The 21487-nt window shown below is 38.6% G+C and overlaps 1 protein-coding gene across 1 annotated transcript in view; it reads left to right on the top strand.

Annotated features, from left to right (window-relative positions):
• Positions 1-21487, top strand: part of CSMD1 (CUB and Sushi multiple domains 1) — a 2090911-nt gene that overhangs the window by 1815741 nt on the left and 253683 nt on the right. Inside the window, exons 31-36 of the mRNA XM_054498773.1 lie at positions 1286-1402; positions 5317-5430; positions 7233-7328; positions 16948-17151; positions 18066-18190; positions 19002-19098. Coding sequence (XP_054354748.1) covers positions 1286-1402; positions 5317-5430; positions 7233-7328; positions 16948-17151; positions 18066-18190; positions 19002-19098 — 753 coding nt within the window. The remainder of the gene's footprint in view (positions 1-1285; positions 1403-5316; positions 5431-7232; positions 7329-16947; positions 17152-18065; positions 18191-19001; positions 19099-21487) is intronic.

Genomic DNA, 21487 nt, shown 5'->3' with positions numbered 1-21487 from the left:
CCGCCCACACACAGACATACCTCCCCCACACATATACATACCCCCGACACACATACACACCCACATACACACCCACACACACATACACACACAGACATACCCCTCCACACACATACACATACACACACACACACAGACATACCCCCATACACACACACACACACACATACACACAAAGACATACCCCCCCACACACACACAAACATACCCCCCCACACACACATACACACATACACACACAGACATACCCACACACACATACACACCCATACACACATACATACACAGACATACTCCCCACACAGACATACCCCCACACACACATACACATACACACACACACACACAGACATACCCCCATACACATACACACACATACACACATACACATACAGACATACCCCCACACACATACACACACACATACACACACCCACACACACAAACATACCCCCCACACACACACATACACACATACACACACAGACATACCCCACACACATACACACAGACATACAAACACACACACACACACAGACATACCCCCCACACACATACGCACACCTCCCCACACACACACACCCCCCCACACACACACCACACACACATATACATACACACACCCCCACACACACACACATACACACACGGACATACCCCCCCACACTCACAGACATACCCCCACACACACATACACACACACAGACACACACACCTCTCTATATTTTATAAGCCCTAACTTTCTAATAATGGATTCCTTTAGTTTTAAATTGAACTGATAGGAAAAGACCCCAAAAGCATTAGTAATTAGATGAAACGTTAAAACAATCAAAATCCCCTAAAAAAACAAAACATTTTTCCTTTTATTCCCATATTAATATAAAAGTGATAGAAAACTGAAATAATCTTTGTATCTCTTAAGTTAATATGAGGATTGACTTCGAACAGACAACTCCAGCAAGACTTTCTAAAATAATTTAATCATTTGTCTTCATAGAACCTATTTTATTATTATTATAGCTGTTTCCCTTATTATTTTAATACATCTGAGACATGGTCTTGAGAATAATATTAGGTTTTTCTCCTAGGTTGAATTACTTCTTACCTGGTAAATCTTTGTTTTTCTATGACTTTGATAGCAATACAAAACAAGATTTTAACTTATTATTTTGTTAAGTTTTCAATAAATGTGCTCATGTATTTGATGTGTTTCAGGTTTGGCTCACCTATCACCTGCGCTATTATTATTGCAGAGAGCCTAATTCTCGGTTGATTTTATTTTCAGCTCCCTGCGGAGGCCAGTACATGGGATCTGAAGGGGTAGTTTTATCACCAAACTACCCCCATAATTACACAGCTGGTCAAATATGCCTCTATTCCATCACGGTACCAAAGGAATTCGGTAAGGATGTCCTTTTATTTTAAATTCATTGTCTTATTTCCTTTCAGCATTAATTTTTCTGTCATTTGATAAACAAATATGCTAGAGCTTAGTGAAATAGTTCATATAAAAGCAAATGAGTTGCATTTAAGTAGCAGGCCTTCCAAACATATCCCACACAATGTCCATTACAATCCTTTTACCAATGTGATATTAATGCTTACAGTCCCCTCTAGGGTTATGATCCAGAATAATCAGAGAGAATTAATTTGGCTTTCTTCTTAGGTTTCCCAAACATCGTTCTTTCAATTGGTTGTTTTTATGACCAAGGGAGGATTTCTCATAAAGTAGCGGGTGGGTCAGAACACTGTGTACATGTCTGTGCATGAATGGCACGTACATTCAGTGAACTCAGTAACCAGATCATGATCGAAATCACTGCATCCTTGAGTCAACCTGTAAGTGCTCAGGGATGGAGAAGCAGGCAGAGTCCTGACTGTTTCACCTGCTGAACCCTGACTTTCTATTTCCCTCCTAAACATTGCTTCCAGTTCAAGCTAATTTTCCAAAATGACTTCATTTCCAGAAGGGCCTTCCCTGGTCGCTCTGCACTTCATTTGTGCAATGCTCACTCTCACTCTTGACCAGGACAATTTATGTGGGATCGGATTCTTTTCTGGAGTAAACCAGATAGCAGCTGTTGTCATCTTAAAGACTATTTCCCTCTTTCCAATAGGAAAATTAAAAACGCTACATAGTCAAGGTTTTTATTTATGTCTGAGACAGCACTCACTCATTCTGCATATAAAGCAGATAAAAATTCTAATGTTAGACGTATTTGAGGTAAAGCACTTTTAACATATGACAAGAAAGTTATTTGATGGGTAAGAAACTTGTGTGTAGGAGACATTATTTTTGTAAACTTCTATTATGTTATGATTCCCAGGCCTCTTACGAATTTAATGCACACCCTCCCCAAGCCTTGTTGTTCCCTTTGTTGTGATAAATGAACAATAATACTTAAAGTGGGTTCTGGATTCCGACTTTTTAAGCTGGACCAAATTCTTTAAAGTCCCTCATTTAACTTCAGCCTTAATTCTGAATTTGAATGAAGTAATTTTTTTTAACCTAAATGCTCAGCAGTATTCCCCTGATTATCACAAAAAAGTCTTCTGATCATGGATACATGACAAAATATATTTATTACAATGGAATTTAGCAGCTATATTCTATGATTTTAAATACAAAATATTATTGTCATCACTACACAATTAAAATTTTTCAGCTAAAAAAGTCATACTCATATCTTGAATATTGATTATAATTTCCCAATCTGAAAAGTTTAATCACACAAACGATCGCGTCCTATCTGGCAGACAGCTTCAGTGTGGAATAACATAGTTACAGCGAATCTTTAACGAAAATGCATTCTGTCTCATCTTTTACTTTCTTCCCCCATTCTTTACTCTTTCGTGAGAAATAAACTAATTAACTAAACAATTAATCTCACAGTATTTGTAAGTCCAGGGATGCAAAGATGAAAGGAATCTGGTCCATGTCCCTGGCAGGCTTATGGTGGGGGGTGAGGCAGACGTACAATCCAGACACTATGGGGTAATGTGATCCTTACCAGGTAGGAAGAAGCTGCTCCCTGTCTGTCAACACAGGCTAAAAATGGGAAGCGATATTATTAATAAGACAGGTCTTCAGATAACCCAGTTTCCTCTATCTCACCCAAAAGCATAGCCAAGAATTCTTTCTAAAACACAAATCTAAGCATTTTAGTATCGTGATTAACATTCTTATTCACTCCCATTACTGATGGAGCAAAGTGTTTGTGTTTCAGGGTGGCCTTTGAGATCCTTGCCACAGGCCTTTGCATTCCAATCCCCCTGTTTGTTTTTTAACCACGGAGTGTTAGCTGAAGTTGACTATTTGCTGCATTTGTCCCCTCCACCATTTTGCTTTTTGTATTCCATTTGCTGATATAATTTCTTATATTCCATTCTTCCACAAATCCTTCTTGAAGAACTAGTGATAGTGCCATCCCCACGCCACGAAGCATTGACGGTTCCCGCGGCTGAGGCCCCATAACCCTTTGTTCTTCTCATCACAGTCTCATGATTTCTGGCAGCAGCGTAGATAGCACTGAACAGCTTTTCTCTCTTGGCAATTGAGTTTGCTCACTGGGGCTGAGTGTGAGTGATGGATTAGAACCCAAGTGAAGGAGGCTCCTCAAGGAAGATGTTGGGGCCATGTCCAGAATGAGCTGGGCATTCTGGCTCTTGACATCTTGTACTCAAAATCCATGTTTGTCTTGGAAATTACCAAACACGTTCGAGCGTGATAGTCCTGGGACCATGTTAATATCACCTTCCCCTCTTTTCTCTTAGTTTCTAGTATGAGGTGGATGTCAGCTAAATATTTCTTGAAAAAGAGTAGAAATTAGCTGCAGATGATTCACTTTTGTGACCCAAGTTTTTGGCCTCCAATATGATAAAAATCTAATGAACTTGGCGAGGTGGTGGATGGGTTAGGATGGTATGAGCAAGATCTGTAGAGAAATTATTAAGTCCTCTCCCTCTCTAATTTCTGAAAAAAGTTTTTAGAGCATTTCATCTACTGGGAAAATTCACCTAGCCTACATGCCTGCTTTGTGTTTTTCTCTGGGAAATTATAAAATCTTAAAAGACAAGTTATATTAGATATGTGTGCATGGATTTGGTTACATAAATGTATGTTTGTGTGTCTGTACACACATGGGCACACACACTGTTTACAGTTAGATTACTTCCGTCATACTAACAAATATTAAGAGTAATTCTTTCCATTGGAATTCTGACACATATAACTAGTGCACACACCTCCACTTCTTGTTCATAATGGCCTAGAATGATTGTAGTGCAAATCTTACAATAAATAAGAAAAGGATTAGTTGTTCATTGCTTGTAAATATATACCAAATCACAGGTCTTCCTGCATGTATAAAGGCCCTCTGTATCATCAATATGAATACACAGCATCAGTTAAATTTGAAGTCACAAAGTATGTAGTTATGTTTTACTTGGAGGATGTGTTTTCACACAACTTTCATAACCTGTAGGATTAATGAAATTGTAGAGTGGAAAACAGCAAGGGATTCCTATTATATGACACAGAATCACGTGTATAAGTCAGTTTGTATGAATACGGCAATGTATTCATGTGAATTTGGCGTTATAATAATCTTTTGTGAAGAATTTTAAATTCCTCATCCAATCATCATGGGGTTTATCCTTTGCTTATTTTTCATTGAATAAAATGTTGCTAAATATTTGAAAATATAGGGAAGCCTTTACAGATATTCTTTTTTTTTCTTGAGACAGAGTCTCACTCTGTCACCCAGGCCGATTGCAGTGGCACAATCTCAGCTCATTGCAACATCTGCCTTCCAGGTTCAAGCCATTCTCCTGCCTCAGCCTCCCAAGTACCTGGGATTACAGGCACCCACCACCAAGGCCTGCTAATTTTTGTATTTTTAGTAGAACCAGGGTTTCACCATGTTGGCCAGGCTGGTCACGAACTCCTGCCCTGAAGGTGATCCACCTGCCTCAGCCTCCCAAAGTACTGGGATTACAGACGTGAGCCACCACATCCAGCCCAGATATTCTTAATGTTGTGTTTATCAAAACAAAAACATTCCTCATTTAATGTTCAAATTTGAAATAAAACAGTATTATTTTCTTTTATTAAATGCCAAAAGTCAAGAAGCAAAGTAAAATAGTTCCATCAACTGAAAACTTAGAAAGCAGAGAAAGTAAGTTAATATTTATTTTTTACCGGATTCTTAGGATAATGATCCTTTGGGGCAATTAATAGATATTCAGTGAAATCAAAAATCTCCATTTTGTTTTCTTAGAGCATCTTGTCCCAACATCCCACCTCTTATTTTTTAGTGGTCTTTGGACAGTTTGCCTATTTCCAGACGGCCCTGAATGATTTGGCAGAATTATTTGATGGAACCCATGCACAGGCCAGACTTCTCAGCTCGCTCTCAGGGTCTCACTCAGGTAAGTCTTAAAGAATTTTGCCCTTAATTTAGTTTAGACAGCTAGGGGGATTAATTTTTAACTTGTCTGTTTCTTTTGCTTTGTTTTGATGAATGAGAAATGTAATCATTTTTGAATCTGCGTGTGTGCTTAGAAAAATCTTATTTTACATGTAAGATCTCAAAAGTGTTTTTATCTCATGCATAAAATCACCTGCTTTTATCATCTTACTAAGATTGCAGAAAATATAATATTTATCTCAGTAAAAGGGGCAAAGATCCGAAAAAGAGGGTGGGATAATCAACTATCATCCGTGTTTAATTTTGTATCCCATGTGTCTTAACCTTCCTTCTGGAGATAAAAACAATTAACATTTCGGTCTAAATCATTCTAAGCCTGTAAGTTCTACATAGAGAGACCCATTAATAACCACACATGTACACGTGTTCACATGTATACATGCATACATTTATCCACACATGCACGCAAACACTCATGAGCCCCCATAAAACATGGAATGTTATTTCACAACTTATTTTTATCCCATTCTTACCCTTAAAATCGCATATAGAAGTCTGTCTCTAACAAACAAGGTATGCACCCAATGCCCTTATTCTGAGTTCTGAATGGTATTCTGTCGGTTTAATATAGCACAATTTAACCCCACTTTTAATTGATGATCTACCCCTTATTTGTACTGATACATTTTCATCATTTACTAAATCAATTTGGTACTGAGTACATTTACCAATTTGCCTAGTAAACGATATGCATCACAAGCTTTGGCCAATTAAGGTTAAGATTTGATTATATTTCCAGGTTTTCACTATTTTATTATTAACTAAAAGTCTTAAGACTTATGTTTTGTTATTTTCTACCAAGGTTCAATGATGTATCTAAAAATGCATCAGAGGATACACGTTAAATATGTTGATTATTAGTAACATATTGTCCTCTGAAAAGCTTATGCCAATTCACACACCTCCCACCACTGCTTGAGACAGACTCTTCCACATTTTATATGTACTTTTATATATTTTTTATTTTTATTTTATTATTATTATTATTTTTTGAGGTGAAGTCTCACTCACTCTCTTGCCCAGGCTAGAGTGCAGTGGCACCATCTTGGCTCACTGCAACCTCCATCTCCCAGGTTCAAGTGATTCTCCCACCTCAGCCTCCTGAGTGGCTGGGATTACAGGCATGCGCCACCACGCCTGGCTAATTTTTGTATTTTTAGTAGAGACGTGGTTTCCCCATATTGGCCAGGCTGGTCTCAAACTCCTGGCCTGATCCACCAGCTTCAGCCTCCCAAAGTGTTGGGATTACAGGTGTGAGCCACCGTACCAGGCCTATATGTGCTTTTAAAGGTTAAAAATATACTTCAGAAGGCCTTTTCTGAATCTTTAATTTTTAAAAAATCATCTTTGGATTCAGTTACTTTTTAAAAAATTTTAAGTAAAATTCTTTTAATTTTAACTAAAATCAAATTAAGGTGATTCTGAGCAAATGATTCACCCTTTACTTGTATCTCCTCTATTATATAGGCCTACCATTGGTGCTGTCTTCAAAAGGAATCATAAGCGAAAAAATGATTACAGTATATTTTAATCAAATGCACTGCCTATTCTTGCCTAGGACAGAGTTTTTAATCTTTATAAAAACAGCGTATTTGAGTTTTAAACCATAAAGTGAAAATGTTTTAAAAGTTCAAAAAATAAATGTGAAATTTCAACTTTATCACCATTTTCCAAAATACTACTGTCCTCCACAGTGCTGTGTGTTTTCTGAATCCCATGTATTGTCTTTGTTTTCATTTCTAGGGGAAACATTGCCCTTGGCTACGTCAAATCAAATTCTGCTCCGATTCAGTGCAAAGAGCGGTGCCTCTGCCAGGGGCTTCCACTTCGTGTATCAAGGTAAACGTCACTCCACATGTCTCCACATGTCACTGTGGTCTTTCCTGATGCTGCACACACTGCTAGTCTCAGACAAAGCACTCAAAACATCTCAGTTGCATTTTTGTAATATTTAAGGAGCTGAAGGTGTTCGTATGTTTATAATAAAATTATTTAATAAAAATATTACAATTTTTTGACGGTTGAAACTCATATTTCTACTACAAAAACACAATAATATCTAATTTATCAGGCACTAGAAGGGAATAAATATTGATCATATTACCTTTCTGTAGCTCTTCACATCTCGTAAGATGATTTCAAATACAGTATTTTATCTAATTAAGTATTTTGTAATAGTTTAGATCTTAGTAACAATATAGGAAATATATTTAAAATGCATTATACAATTTCACATTTTATTATAAAAACTAAGCTTAAATGGAAATTTAACAAAACAAAACAAAAAACAAAATATCACGCATGCATCTCTTATCCTAACTAAATACCTATTTTATTTTGTTTGTGTTTTATTAACTTTGGGTACTTTTCCACCTTTATACTTATTTTTTAATTTAAACCTTTTAAAAAATATTTGAGATTGCTCAAAGATTCTGAAAAGTAAAGAATTTTCTCCTAATATGTTTCGCTTTTGTTTTGCATTGAAAAAATGACCACATAAACCGTTCACACACTTTCGGAAGCTTGGATTAAGTGTTTGCGTGGAGCTTGTCATGACTGGAGAGGTTGACATCTGGAAGAAATGGTCATGTTCAGAGATAAACTGTGTGCTCAAAAATAAAAAGCAATACTTAGTTTTTCTAGGTCTCAATTTTGCTGGAGACTACAGATACTAATGGCCACTGTTAAGTATTTTCTTCAGATCTGGAGAAAAATTTTTTCTTAGCAAAATGGTTTCTTTCCTTTAATAAGGATTCCTCCAGAAAACGTTATTGATACTATTACGTATTTTTTAAAAAGATGGAGTATAACAGTGTTATATTATTTATCGATCATTTCTAATCATCTCAAACTGGGAAATTCATGACTTCAAAACAGTTCAGTGTAAAAAACCCTTCCGTTTTCAGCAATTAGATAATTTAAAGAGTAATGGGAAGAGAATGAGGATGATGCTTAACAGTTAACCAGGAGACAAAGATCTCTCTGATCCTGTGTAAGTAGCCATTGAATGAATGGAGATGCTAATGCATTAAAAAGAGTTACATTGTTGTAAGTTACACCTTTTATTAAAATGTAAATAATTACTCAGTAGTTTTTAAAAATGGACTTTATTAGAGAGGGGCCTGTTGAAACAACCCGTCTCTTACTACTTCTAATTTTTTCAAATAAATTCTATCTTACTTTGCAAAAGCAGAATCACGTTTAGACCAAAGTTTGTGGGATGTGTAAAGAAACTGGGCTGCCTGAACATTTTTTCTCCTGGAAACACTCAAGTGACTGTCTTTGTCTGCCTTTATAAGGGGCTTTATTTGGTTTTTGATAAAGATTATAAAATCTATCCGATCATCAGACAATATATTGCATGCAAATATCCTGGTGTCTTATATGCAAATATTGTCCTTGGAAGGCATGTATTTTAAAAATTATGCTTATTTAAAGTAATATGTTTTCATCAAAATGTCAAAGATACAGAAAAGTAGAAAGAAAAGAACATCATTTGTAGAGGAAATTTATTTTTCTTGTCCCCAAGAGTATATAATCACTCTAACATCGTCAATATTTTATAAATTTCTAGTATACCTCCTTCTCTAACTTTGCTCCTACTAGTGTGTTTATGCAAAAAATGGATGTCTTTTTATCAAAACTAAGTTTTTTTGGAAGTAAAGAACTGGAATCATACATGCGACTTATAAATTACCTAACAGCAATGGTGAAAGTTTTGCATACACATGAAAAGTTAAATTGAAGATTGCTTCTTGAAAGACAGTAGTTCCATTGAAGCCTAAAAAGTATTTGAGGCTGGGCGCGGTGGCTCATGCCTGTAATCCCAGCACTTTGGGAGGCCGAGGCAGGTGGATCACGAGGTCAGGAGATCGAGACCATACTGGCTAACACGGTGAAACCCCGTCTCTACTAAAAATACAAAAATTAGACAGGGGTGGTGCTGGGCTCCTGTAGTCCCAGCTACTCGGGAGGCTGAGGCAGGAGAATGGCATGAACCCGGGAGGCAGAGCTTGCAGTGAGCCGAGATGGCACCACTGCACTCCAGCCTGGGCGAAAGAGCGAGACTCCATCTCAAAAAAAAAAAAAAAAAAAGTATTTGAACTATATTATATAAAAATATTCTAAACAGTGCTTTCATACACCATTACAGTTTCATTCATTCATAAACAAATTCAGCTTCAAATTGCACATAGACTTTATGATTTCCATCGTTGTAGGATACTTAACCCTTGTTAACAGACACAGTTCTGTTATAAAGAGCTGCTGGGGACTGCAGTGAAAAATGTTTGCAACAGCGTCAGTGTGCAAAAAAACATGTGTGTGACTCCAGACATGCACAGATCATGGTCTCTAGCCCTCTGCTTCCCACACCCCATGTCATTCTGGTTAGTAATATGAAGACAGAATTAACGATGATATTACCATCTTTCTGAACTTGTGAAGCAATGTAAGTCTAGAGGCTTTTTAATGTAGTATTCTAGTTAATCTATGCAATTGCTGGGTTTTTGTGTGTTTTCCACACTGCTTGAGAGCAGAAGTGTACATTTGGAAAGCATGAGAGAAGAAGGTGTGAGTGAGATCATGGGGTGCCCCAGAGAAGGCTGTGGCAAGTGACCCATCAGAAAGGGATAACCCTTCAGCATGGATGTATCCATGTTGAGCCAGCACTTGCCAGGAGCTTCTCTTATCTTTAGTTTGGTGCCATTGAATGAACTGGCATGGTCATTATCCACTCTCCCAGGAATTAAGCACTCACAATTCACTGGTCTCCAGTGCCAGAAGGAGCGGTATGGAGACTGAGATGAGTGACCTGCATTACCAACACATTTCAGTGATAATGGAGCACTGTTTGCAGCTGTGGCTCAGGCATGAGTCCTGCCCGCCCAACCTTTCACCCCCCTCTGAATCAGCAACCACTTCCTCAGCTGTGATATAATCAAATAGAATTGAGAAGCTAAAGCTATGGTGAGAAGCTGGCATGAAAAGAAATCTAATTATTCCCCTCCTGAAGTATAAGAGTATCTGTAATGGTTTTGTTACCGGAAAGGGGTCCGGATCCAGACGCCAAGAGAGGTTCTTGGATCTCGCGCAAGAAAGAATTTGGGGCGAGTCCATAGAGTAAAGTGAAAGCAAGTTTATTAGGAAAGTTAAGGAATAAAGAATGGCTACTCCATAGAGCAGCAGCATGGACCACTTAGCTGCTTATACTTGCTATTATTTCTTGATTATATGCTAAGTGAGGGGTGGATTATTAGTGAGTTTTCTGGGAAAGGGGTAGACAATTCCTTTAACTAGGATTTCTCTCCTTTTCAGACCCTTTAGGGTAACTTCCTGGCAATGCCATGGCATTTTTAAACTGTCATCATGCTGGTGGGAGTGTCTTTTAGCATGCTAATACATTATAATTAGTATATAATGAGCAGTGGCGATGACCAGAGGTCACTTTAGTTGCCATCTTGGTTTTGGTGGATTTGGGCCGGCTTCTTTACGGCGTCTTTTTATCAGCAAGGTCTTTGTGACCTATACCTTGTGCCGACCTCCTGTCTCATCCTGTGACTTAGAACACCTGACCTCCTGTGAATTTAGCCTAGTAGGTCTCAGCCTCATTTTACACAGCCCCTATTGAAGATGGAGTCACTCTGGATCAAACACCTCTGACAGTTTTAATATTCCAAATCTGAACCATGACTACATTTTCTCCCTGCATTAGCAAGCTTTCTTGAAGACATGGGAGATACACAATTCTTGCTTTTAAATGTTGAACATGTTCAGCTTTGTACATTTGCTTTTTGGCATCTAGCAGAAAGTGTTTTATACCAGTTTCTTAGCTCCTGGGAATTCCTTGAGTGTTCACAGTGGAGGAGACTCCTGTAGCTTCCCCTCTTCTCCCTAAGTTCCCTGGCCTTGTACCGTCAAGCAGGGACTGGCAGGACCTGCATTACTGGCCGTGGTTATACAGGTTTAGGGATCTTTGTCATTTCACAGAAAATATATTACACCTAAAATCAACATATTCTTAGACACAATGCAAAAGCCGAACATCACACAAACTGTTTCTTAGTAACTCCAGCACAGTCTGCTTCTTCCAGGATTAGAAGAACCCATGGATTCTATGCCATTAAGTAATTACATTGCATTTAGAGACTTTGCTTTGGCCCGTAATTCCTGTCTTTTCAACATTAGAATCAATCTGCCTGAAAACAGAGGCCAAGGGAGACAAAGCCCGCATCCGTCTCTTCCCTGCCTGCTCCTAGGCTCCTGTGGATTTAAGGAAGGGTGGTCACAGCTGCCCACCCTGGCCTGTCTTCTCCTGCATCCCTCTGATGTGCATGATTGACTGTGTCTCCGTAAACCTTCATGTTGGAGAGTACCTCATCAATGCTACTTTTTTCAATTGTCTTATATTTATGCCTGGCTGTTTTCATAAAAAGCCTATTTCTGTAATTCGTTTCAACGTAGAATTCAATGCTGCTTTCAGTTCCTTCCAAATAACACACTCACACCAAAATGAGTAAACTGCAAGGATTTACTGTACATTTTAAAGGGAAAAGGAAACCATATTTCTATATTGAACCCCTTCCGCAGTGCCCAGCTTATAAATGTCAATTGGCCAGGACTTTTTCTTTCCAAGTCATGTTTTCCGGGTCACCATCGCTAACCTGGGTTCTCCTCTGCCAGGCTCTCACCTGAAGCAGCACCTGCTTCCCAGGCTCAGGAGCTCAAGGCTTCTTCTTCCAGGGTCTTCTGCTGGAAAGACTCAGTCTCTTTAGCATTCATGGAAATATAGTTAATTAGGCCAGTCATGGTGACTCATGCCTGTAATCCTAGCACTTTGGGTGGCCAAGGCAGGCGGATTGTCTGCGCTCAGAAGTTTGAGACCAGCCTAGTCAACATGGCGAAACCCCATCTCTGCTAAAAGTACAAAAAAAAAAAAAATTATTAGCCAAATGTGGTGGCATGTGCCTGTAGTCTCAGCTTCTTGAGAGGCTGAGGCAGAAGAATTGCTTGAACCTGGGAGGCGGAGATTGTAGTGAGCCTAGATCACACCACTGTACTCCAGCCTGGGTGACAGAATGAGACTCCACCTCAAAAATAAAATAAAATAAAATAAAGTAAAATAAAATAAAATAGTTAATAGAATGGTCTCCTGAAAATAAACAGAGCTAAAAACACAGAAATATTTTTTTCTCAGTTTGGGTAGGAAAGATGCACATTAAGAGTTTCTTTACTTGAGGTTATTTCTGGGCAGGCAAATACATGTTTTGATTGATTTTCCCTTGGTGTCTTCTTCTTTTTAGATGGCATGAATTATATGGCTTCGTTGGTTTTCCACATCTAAAAACTCACATTTGTATCAAGAGCTTATAAAATGCATATTCTTTGCAAAGAAGAATAAATGTAAAATTTTGCTTGCAATTCAGTGATATATGTTTTAATTCATTGACTAGTAATGGCTTGTCCAACCTGATTTTTCAACGATGAGAGAGGAATGATTTTGAGATAGAAAATGTCCCTCAGTCACTACATCAAAAAGAAAACTGCTTCACTTAGGTATTACAAGTGAGTCCTACATGCATTCAGATTTATTTTATTATTGTTGTTGTGGTTTTCACATCGACTGTAACACAAATGCAGTAAAGGAACAGCATGTATCTGTAGCTTAGAGCATTTGTGGTGTTGAAGGGTGATCATCAAACCTGTCACAATATGCTTCCGGCTTTTCCCGACAGATGTGCACACATTCGCGCTGCTTCCCACTTTCAGCACCTCAAAGCCCCAGAGGAGGACATTCTGCCTCTGAAGAAACACGGTTGTCTGGCCTGAGAAGTCAATCATTTTGTTGATCACCCTCTATTCCAGGCTGACCTTATTCCTGCTCACTTTTCCACTGGGCTGATTTCAATTTGACTTCACAGCAGTGTGAAATATTTACTAAAAGATAGAGAATGATGACGACAGACAATAGAATTTTTCTCTCGGATGCCGTCTGAAATGTCCGGGTGAAGTGCCAGAGCCAGAGGACTGGTGGGGAGGATGAAGTTACAGAGCACCGGCTGATTTCCACCCACCCCTTCCAAGACATTCCGTGGAGCTGTGACATCTCAATTCCACAGCTTCTCCCTGTCCTACTATCTCAAATCCTTAAAACTGGTCTCCTCACTTTCCAAACTTCTTCCTCTAAAAAACATTTTTCGTCATGTTATCCAGATGCAGGTGTTATTCATTTATTGTCATTTTCCTTGAAAATAGACCACTCTGAAGTTCATGAAGAAAGTTAATAGTGACTTGTGTACAAATGACCTTTGGTGCTGTATTTCTCCTCATTTTGGGAACTTGGAAAGACAGTGATACCCTGTATCTCTCAAAGATACAAATATGTTTGCATAGCTCTCAAATATATTTGTATAGCTCCCAGATATACAAGTGAGAGATGTAATACCTGAAGCCTCTTAGATAAGTGGAACCTTTGCCATGAAAGCAAGTATTTTGTAAGCAATCCAGCATAAGTAGAAAAACTGGCAATAGCTCTTCATTTTGTGGAAGATCCTTGAGATGATTATGGAAGCCTCTATGGGATATCTTTTTTTTTTCTTCATGCCATTATTCAACTCTAACAAAATACTCAGGCATACAAACATGACACAAATAATTTCAAGAAATATTTTGTTATATGGATTGAGCATCCCTAATCTGAATATCCAAAATCCAAAATGCTCCAAAATCTTCTTTGTTTTGAGCACCAACATGACTCCACAAAGGAAAAATTTCACACCTGACTTCATGTGATGGACGAATCACAATAGAAAATGCAGTCAACACTTTGTCTCATGCACAAAATTATTTACAATATTGTGTTTGTATTTTAAAATATAAAATATTGCATATGTATTTTAAAATATAAAATATTGTATTTGTATTTTAAAATATAAAATATTGTATAAAATGGCTGCCCACCAGAACTTCTCCGTGGTGCCAAAGTGCTGCTTCTTGTGCCTGTCTCCAGGCTACATAAATCCATCTGGCTCGTGACCCATTTAAAGGGCAACTTGTTTTATGGGAAACAATTGAGTAGTAGCCAAACCATAACAATTACTGTGTTTCATAAACTAAGTCATCATCTTAACAAGGATAAAGCACGTGTAGAAGGTGTATCAGGCTATGTGTATAAGGCATGTATTAGACATCAATGAATTTCATGTTTAGACTTGGGTCCCATCCCTAAGATATCTCATTATGTTGATGCAAATATTCCAAAATCTAAAAGAATTCAAAACCTGAAACACCAAACATTTCAGATAAAAGATCCTTGACCTGTAGTAGACTATTATAGTTATTCTGTATTTCATTTTTAGCTTGGAGAAGAATGATTCTGATAAAACATTAATTATTTTCCACATCAGTGCTGTTAGAAAGGTAGACACTTTTATTAATTTTGCCTTCTGATAGAAAATATCTCAACACCAAATTGAAACATTGTTTAATCAAAATAATCTGCCAATTTCCATTTTCATGGAACTGCTTCCCCAGCAGCAGTTACCCAAATCATGTCTGTCGTTGGTCTGATTCAACAGAAAATAAATAAATAAAACAGATTCCAGTGTGTTAGAAAAAGCTGTGGGAAGATAGAAGGGTTATTTTAAGAGAAAATGAGTATAAAAGCACATTCTGTTAAAGAACTGTGCATTTAGGATGAAGAAACACAAGGACTGAGGAGGATAGAATCCCAGAGACAGTACCTAAATACTGTCTTTTTCATTGCAGAGGACAAAAACAAAATAAGCAAATTTCGAAGGGCATAACTATTTGCCCTTCGAACCTCTTTGCCAATTGAAGTATTTTTTAATCTTTATCCCACAATCCTTTTGATAAACAGGAATATCTCCTGTAGATGGTAATTTCTGCCATACAACCTGAATAGTTATCTCACCCACACATTGCACTGATACTTAGCTGTCAGTACCCACTATCCAAAGACCATGAGATACACACACGTCATTCCATATACCTGGGTTTTCGCTTGCTGCAACAATGAAGGCCACCCATTTTACAGAACCTAGGAAAGTCTCATCAAGAGAGAACTGGAGGGGCTTGCTATTTTTTCATTTTTTATTTTATTTATTTTTTTCTCAATCTGTCGCCAAGGCTGGAGTGCAGTGGTGTGATCTTGGCTCACTGCAACTTATGCCTCCCAGGGTGAAGCGATTCTCCTGCCTCAGACCCCCGAGTAGCTGGGATTACAGACAGGTGCCACCACGCCCGGCTAATTTTTGTATTTTTAGTAGAGACAGGGGTTTCACCCTGTTGGCCAGGCTGATCTACGAACTCTCGACCTCAAGTGATCCACCCTCCTCGGCCTCCCAAAGTGCTGGGGTTACAGGCTTGAGCCACCGCACCCAGCTGGGGCTTGTTAAGATTGAGATCATCCCAGGTGACTTTAGGGAGGACTAAATGCAACATGATGGCACGTGGAGCAGGTGTTCTCATTAGAAAATCTACCCTCTTAACTATAAACACAGTGCTGTAGAGCAGATCTCCAGGGCATACCCATTTTATGTAACTGAAACTTTACACCCTCTCAACAGTTACTTCCCATTTTCCTGTTCCCCATCCCCCAGTAACTACCACTGTAAATCTCTCTGATTCTATGAGTGCCACTACTTTAGATCTCCCCATAGAAGTAGAATCATAAGGTATTCGTCCTTCTGTGACTGCTTATTTGCTTATTTCACTGAGCACGATGTCCTCAAGGTTCATCTGTGTTATTACAAATAGCAGAATTTCTTCTTTTATCTACTCCATGTTTTCTTTATCTGTTCATCTGATGATGGACATTTAGGTTGTTTGCACATCCAGACTATTTTGAAGAATGCTACAGTGAATGTGAGAGTACCGATTTTTCTTTGGGATCCCGATTTAAATTCCTTTAGATAAGTATACACAAGTGGGATTGCTGGATCTGATGGTAGTTTAAGATTTTTATTACATCACAATGGCCATATTATAACAAATCCCTCATATGGTAGCTTTTCTCATTAGACTCTGAGGCCTGTGAGGACAAGTACACATGGTTAGTCATCTCATTATCACTAGCAGGATGATTAAATGTAATCACCTGAATATCAATCAGTCCTCATAAGGCACTGAGTCTTTTTATGCCGTTTTCCTCGTCTAAAGTGAGGACACTGAGATGGTCCTGAGGACGAAGTACAGTTGGGAACGTGCTCCTCAAATCATTCTCTATAGGGATTGTTGGAGGCTTTATTAACTTCTCTATCTGCACCAGCTCTGCGTGGTCCCAGCTCCTCAAATCATTCTCTATAGCGATTGTTGGAGGCATTATTGAATTCTCTGTCTGCATCAGCTCTCCTTGGTCCCATCTTAAACCCATGTTCCATGCAACGTCCTGGCTTGCTGATGCAGATACAGACAGCTGTGTTCTGTACTTTGCTTCTAGCTGTTCCTCGTACCAGCGACACCCAATGCAGCTCTGTCCCCGAGCCCAGATACGGAAGGAGAATTGGTTCTGAGTTTTCAGCAGGCTCCATCGTCCGATTCGAGTGCAACCCGGGATACCTGCTTCAGGGTTCCACGGCGCTCCACTGCCAGTCCGTGCCCAACGCCTTGGCACAGTGGAATGACACGATCCCCAGCTGTGTGGGTAAGCAGTGTCCCTAAGCGGCGTTCACGGGCACGGGGCTGCCCACCAGAACTGTGTGGTGGTGCCAAAGAGTTCCTTCTCATGTTTCTATCCAGGCTACGTGAATCCATCTGGCTCATGACCCATTTAAAGGGCAATTTGTTTCATGGAAAATAATTGAGTTAGTAGCCAAACCCTAAAAATTATTGTGTTTCATAAAACATCTCATCATCTTAACAAGGATAAAGCATGTTTCCCTTCTCCATATTTATGAAGTAGGCCATCAACTCTAAAGTCATGGTTATAGAACATAATCTCATTTTGGGAAAAAATCATTATCATGTTGATTTGCTATATTACTTGTGTAACGTCCTTTTAATAAATTGGTGCTGATGAATGTTTGAAAATTAATAGGTAAATGCAGGCTGAATAACAATGACCTTGTTAGTTATAGTTTACCTGCTTCATTTTGTGTGGGAAACTCTAGCGCAATCATGATTAGCACTTGAATCATTTGTACATTTTAAGCGCCTCTTCTCTTGAATTTCCTCATAAATCCCATTAATATCATTTGGAGATTCATGTCTGCATGGAGAAGAGAAGGCTCTGCCAAGGTCCTTAAATTCTAGTAGGTAAATTGTTCTAAACAGAATTCACTTTGGAGATGCCATCATTAGACACCGTCCCTCCTTAGAGAACTTGGATAGATTTATTTATAGACTCAAGATCTATAACTGAGTAGTATAACAGATAATAATCCATTATTTTGCTAATTTAAAAGAGAATACACTAAATTTTACCTTGGCTAAAAATGCCGTTTAACGTATCATTGTTCATGTACATTTTCTCTTACTGTCTGGTCACACAGTAAAAGAAAACTGCATGCCACATCGACACTGTCCCAAGGCACTTTGACATACGGTTCTGTCTTTTAGTACCCTGCAGTGGCAATTTCACTCAACGAAGAGGTACAATCCTGTCCCCTGGCTACCCTGAGCCATACGGAAACAACTTGAACTGTATATGGAAGATCATAGTTACGGAGGGCTCGGGGATTCAGGTGAGTCATTGAAGTCCACAGTCTACAACAGGGCTCAGCTGGGGTCCATGGGCTTCCTTCTTTCATTCTTTTGTTCTATCTTTCTTTCCATCTCTCTCTCTCTCCCTCTCTTTTTCCTTTTATATTGGTTGTTTTAAATTCATAGACTATACTCTGTTTCCCTTTTCTTAGTATTTCTACAAAATATTTCTAATCATGTTTCTATATTTTGAATAAATACAATCAGTTTTTTAGAATAAAAACTATCAAAAGTACCATTTCTAGAAATTGTTCTTTCGGCTGGGCGCAGTGGCTCATGCCTGTAATCCCAGCACTTTGGGAGGCCAAGACAGGCGGATCACTTGATGTCACAGGAGTTCAAGACTAGCCTGGCCAACATGGTAAAACCCTGTCTCTACTAAAAATACAAAAACTAGCCAGGCATGGTAGTATACACCTGTAATCCTAGCTGCTAGGGAGGCTGAGGCAGGGGAGTTGCTTGAACCCGGGAGGCAGAGGTTGCAGTGAGCCAAGATCGCACCATTGCACTCAAGCCTGGGTGACAGCAAGACTGCATCTCAAAAAAAAAAAAAAAAAAAAAAGAAAAAGAAATTGTTCTTTCATGGTTTGTTTTTTTAAATTTTGCCATATATATAGAGAGAGATGATTTTCATGATTAAGATATATATATATAATATTATGGCATTGGAGGCATTATTAAGGTGTATATATATATATACACCTTAATCATGGAAAACCCCAATACCCCATCTAATTAGACTAATTGTGTTAAGCCAAAAATAAATATTAACTTAATGTCATGGTTTGGTAGATTCAAGTGATCAGTTTTGCCACGGAGCAGAACTGGGACTCCCTTGAGATCCACGATGGTGGGGATGTGACCGCACCCAGACTGGGAAGCTTCTCAGGTAAGATGGAGTCAGTTTCCTCACCTTTGTGACTCAAAATCTGCAAACACCAAGAAAACAACATAAATACCAACAAACACTCCACATAGACATTTTCCTACACAATTCTTCTGTCTGCATAATGTTCCTCTAGTGCTGAAAGTCTTAGAGTAAGACCATCAAGACACAGGTGAGTAAAAACAAAGCTGTGCTCTCCACGAGCAGGAGACCAATCTAAAAGTGTCAGGTAGCACAGCTTTGATGTGTGGCAGGTCTCAGGCTGGCAGCAGAAGCCAGGAATAATAATGTGAGGTAGCGAAGAGGCAGAGATTAGAAAACGGTTCTCAACTCTTAAAATGCACAGCCTGACATTAAGCAATCTGGGAAAATTACACTGAGCATGTGGGCTCAGCTAGTCCTGAGATTCTACCATACTCATATGTAGCCAGACATGAAATTGTAGTCCACTGCAAGTCCACCCTCTGTTACCCTTTCTTGCACCTCCAACTCTCACGAATGCGCCCACCTTGAAGATTCTGCTTTCCAAATGCCCTGCAAGTCTTCCCTTCCCATTGCCCTGGAGCGTTATTCAGATCTCAATTTTGCTTTTGTTTAACAGGATATCCTGCCTCCAGATGCATGACACCGCTCTCTTTCACTTTGCTTTGTAATAGCATTACATCGTAATAGCATTAGGACTCAAACTTCATGAGCAGTGATGATGATCAATATTGCCATTATCTCCCTGGTTATCACTGTCCTCACAATTGCCCACACTTCCTGAGCCTTTACTTTGCCAGTTATGAACGTGTGTTAACATGAATGGTTAATTTTATCTTGAATATGGCCAGGCGCGGTGGCTCATACCTGTAATCCTGGCACTTTGGGAGGCCGAGGTGGGTGGATCACCTGAGGTCAGGGGTTCGAGACCAGCCTGGCCAACATGGCGAAACCCCGTCTCTACTAAAATTACAAAAACTAACCAATATGACAGCACCAACTAAGTTCTAAGGGATTATTGTTGTCTCTGTTTTACCAATGAAGAATAAAGATTAGGTACTAGAGAATTGTCCAAGATGACACAGAAAAAGTACTATTTTCCATGAGTCCCTTCTTGCTTGCAGTGGCTGATTCCTTCTATCCCTTTGGTGTGAATTCTGTCAGCTGTTTACTGTAAAGGGAGGCTGTAATATATATTTTTTCTTAACTGTGAATATTTCTTCCCTAAACATTTCCATTCTACTTTTACTCAATAGGTTAAAAAAAATAAAGAAAATAGAGAGTGCACTGGCCATTCACAGTGTCTGATACAACTTCCATTTTATCACTTCAAATGGTTCAAAGATCTTATCTGTGGTTCTCAGCAAATAAAACCATATTTTTATTTGGGCACGGCCATTTAAGGTGTTGGGAATAAAGTGCCAGTCTATCATCTTGTTGTTATTTGTCACTCACATCCATGTTTGCCTGCCTGTGTACTATTTATACTTTTCGGAACTTTTATTTCAAATAGCCCACTGCTGTCCTTAAAAGCTAGAACTCAAGGCCCATCTCCACTAGGAAATCCCTCTTTCTTCCCCTGACCACATAGCTGTTGCAATAGTTTAGTTTAGCACATGATTTCTTAAAGTACCTGCCAGATATCAGACACTGTGTTTGTTGTTAATAATAAAAGATAAGGCCTCTCTCATTAAAAACATCAACAACAACAACAACACAAGTTAAAATCTACACAGATGCCAACACTTAATGTAATTATATAAATAATATTAGGTAAATAGACAGCATTACAGGTAGGTGATGGATGTTACAGGAGGGAAAAAAAGTCACACTTTTTTTTTTTAAGGTTTAAGAGGAAAAAAAGCTACCTGGGAAAAATTAAAATATCCTAACAGATTAGTGAAATATAGCTAGACAAATCAGAGAAAGAGAGACAGGAAATCCTTCAGGTCACAGGAGCCACGCAGTCTGTGTCCGTTTCTCTACACTCAGATATTGAATTGTGTTGGTCATTTTTAAGTAAAGTGTTCTTTTAGTTTCTAGAGATTTAAGTTTCTTCAGAATCTATATTAATCTCTGAGTGTCATGCACAATTCCTAGCACCTACCACACAGTTTATGAATTCAGTTGGTAAAACCTGCTTACAAAATATGTGTTTTGCCACTTTTTGTCTAAGGATCAAATCTTATCATTCACATATATTTGGATTTATCAACTGCTCTACAGCAACCTCATATTAAGCCTTCCCTTGAGTAACACAAGTGAACTTAGCTTCAGATGTGTAATAATCTCATATATCCTAATTAATATTAGAAATAGGTTAATTTTTCAAAAGAGAGTATTTAGTATTGAATTAAGTTTTTAACCTAATGTTCTCAGTCATGAATCTGTGACAGAACACATTTTACAC

Source organism: Pongo pygmaeus, chromosome 7 (assembly GCF_028885625.2).
Source record: "Pongo pygmaeus isolate AG05252 chromosome 7, NHGRI_mPonPyg2-v2.0_pri, whole genome shotgun sequence".
Taxonomy (NCBI): Eukaryota; Metazoa; Chordata; class Mammalia; order Primates; family Hominidae; genus Pongo; species Pongo pygmaeus.
The sequence above is the reverse complement of the archived record's forward strand: the minus strand, read 5'-3'. Positions and strand labels throughout refer to the sequence as shown.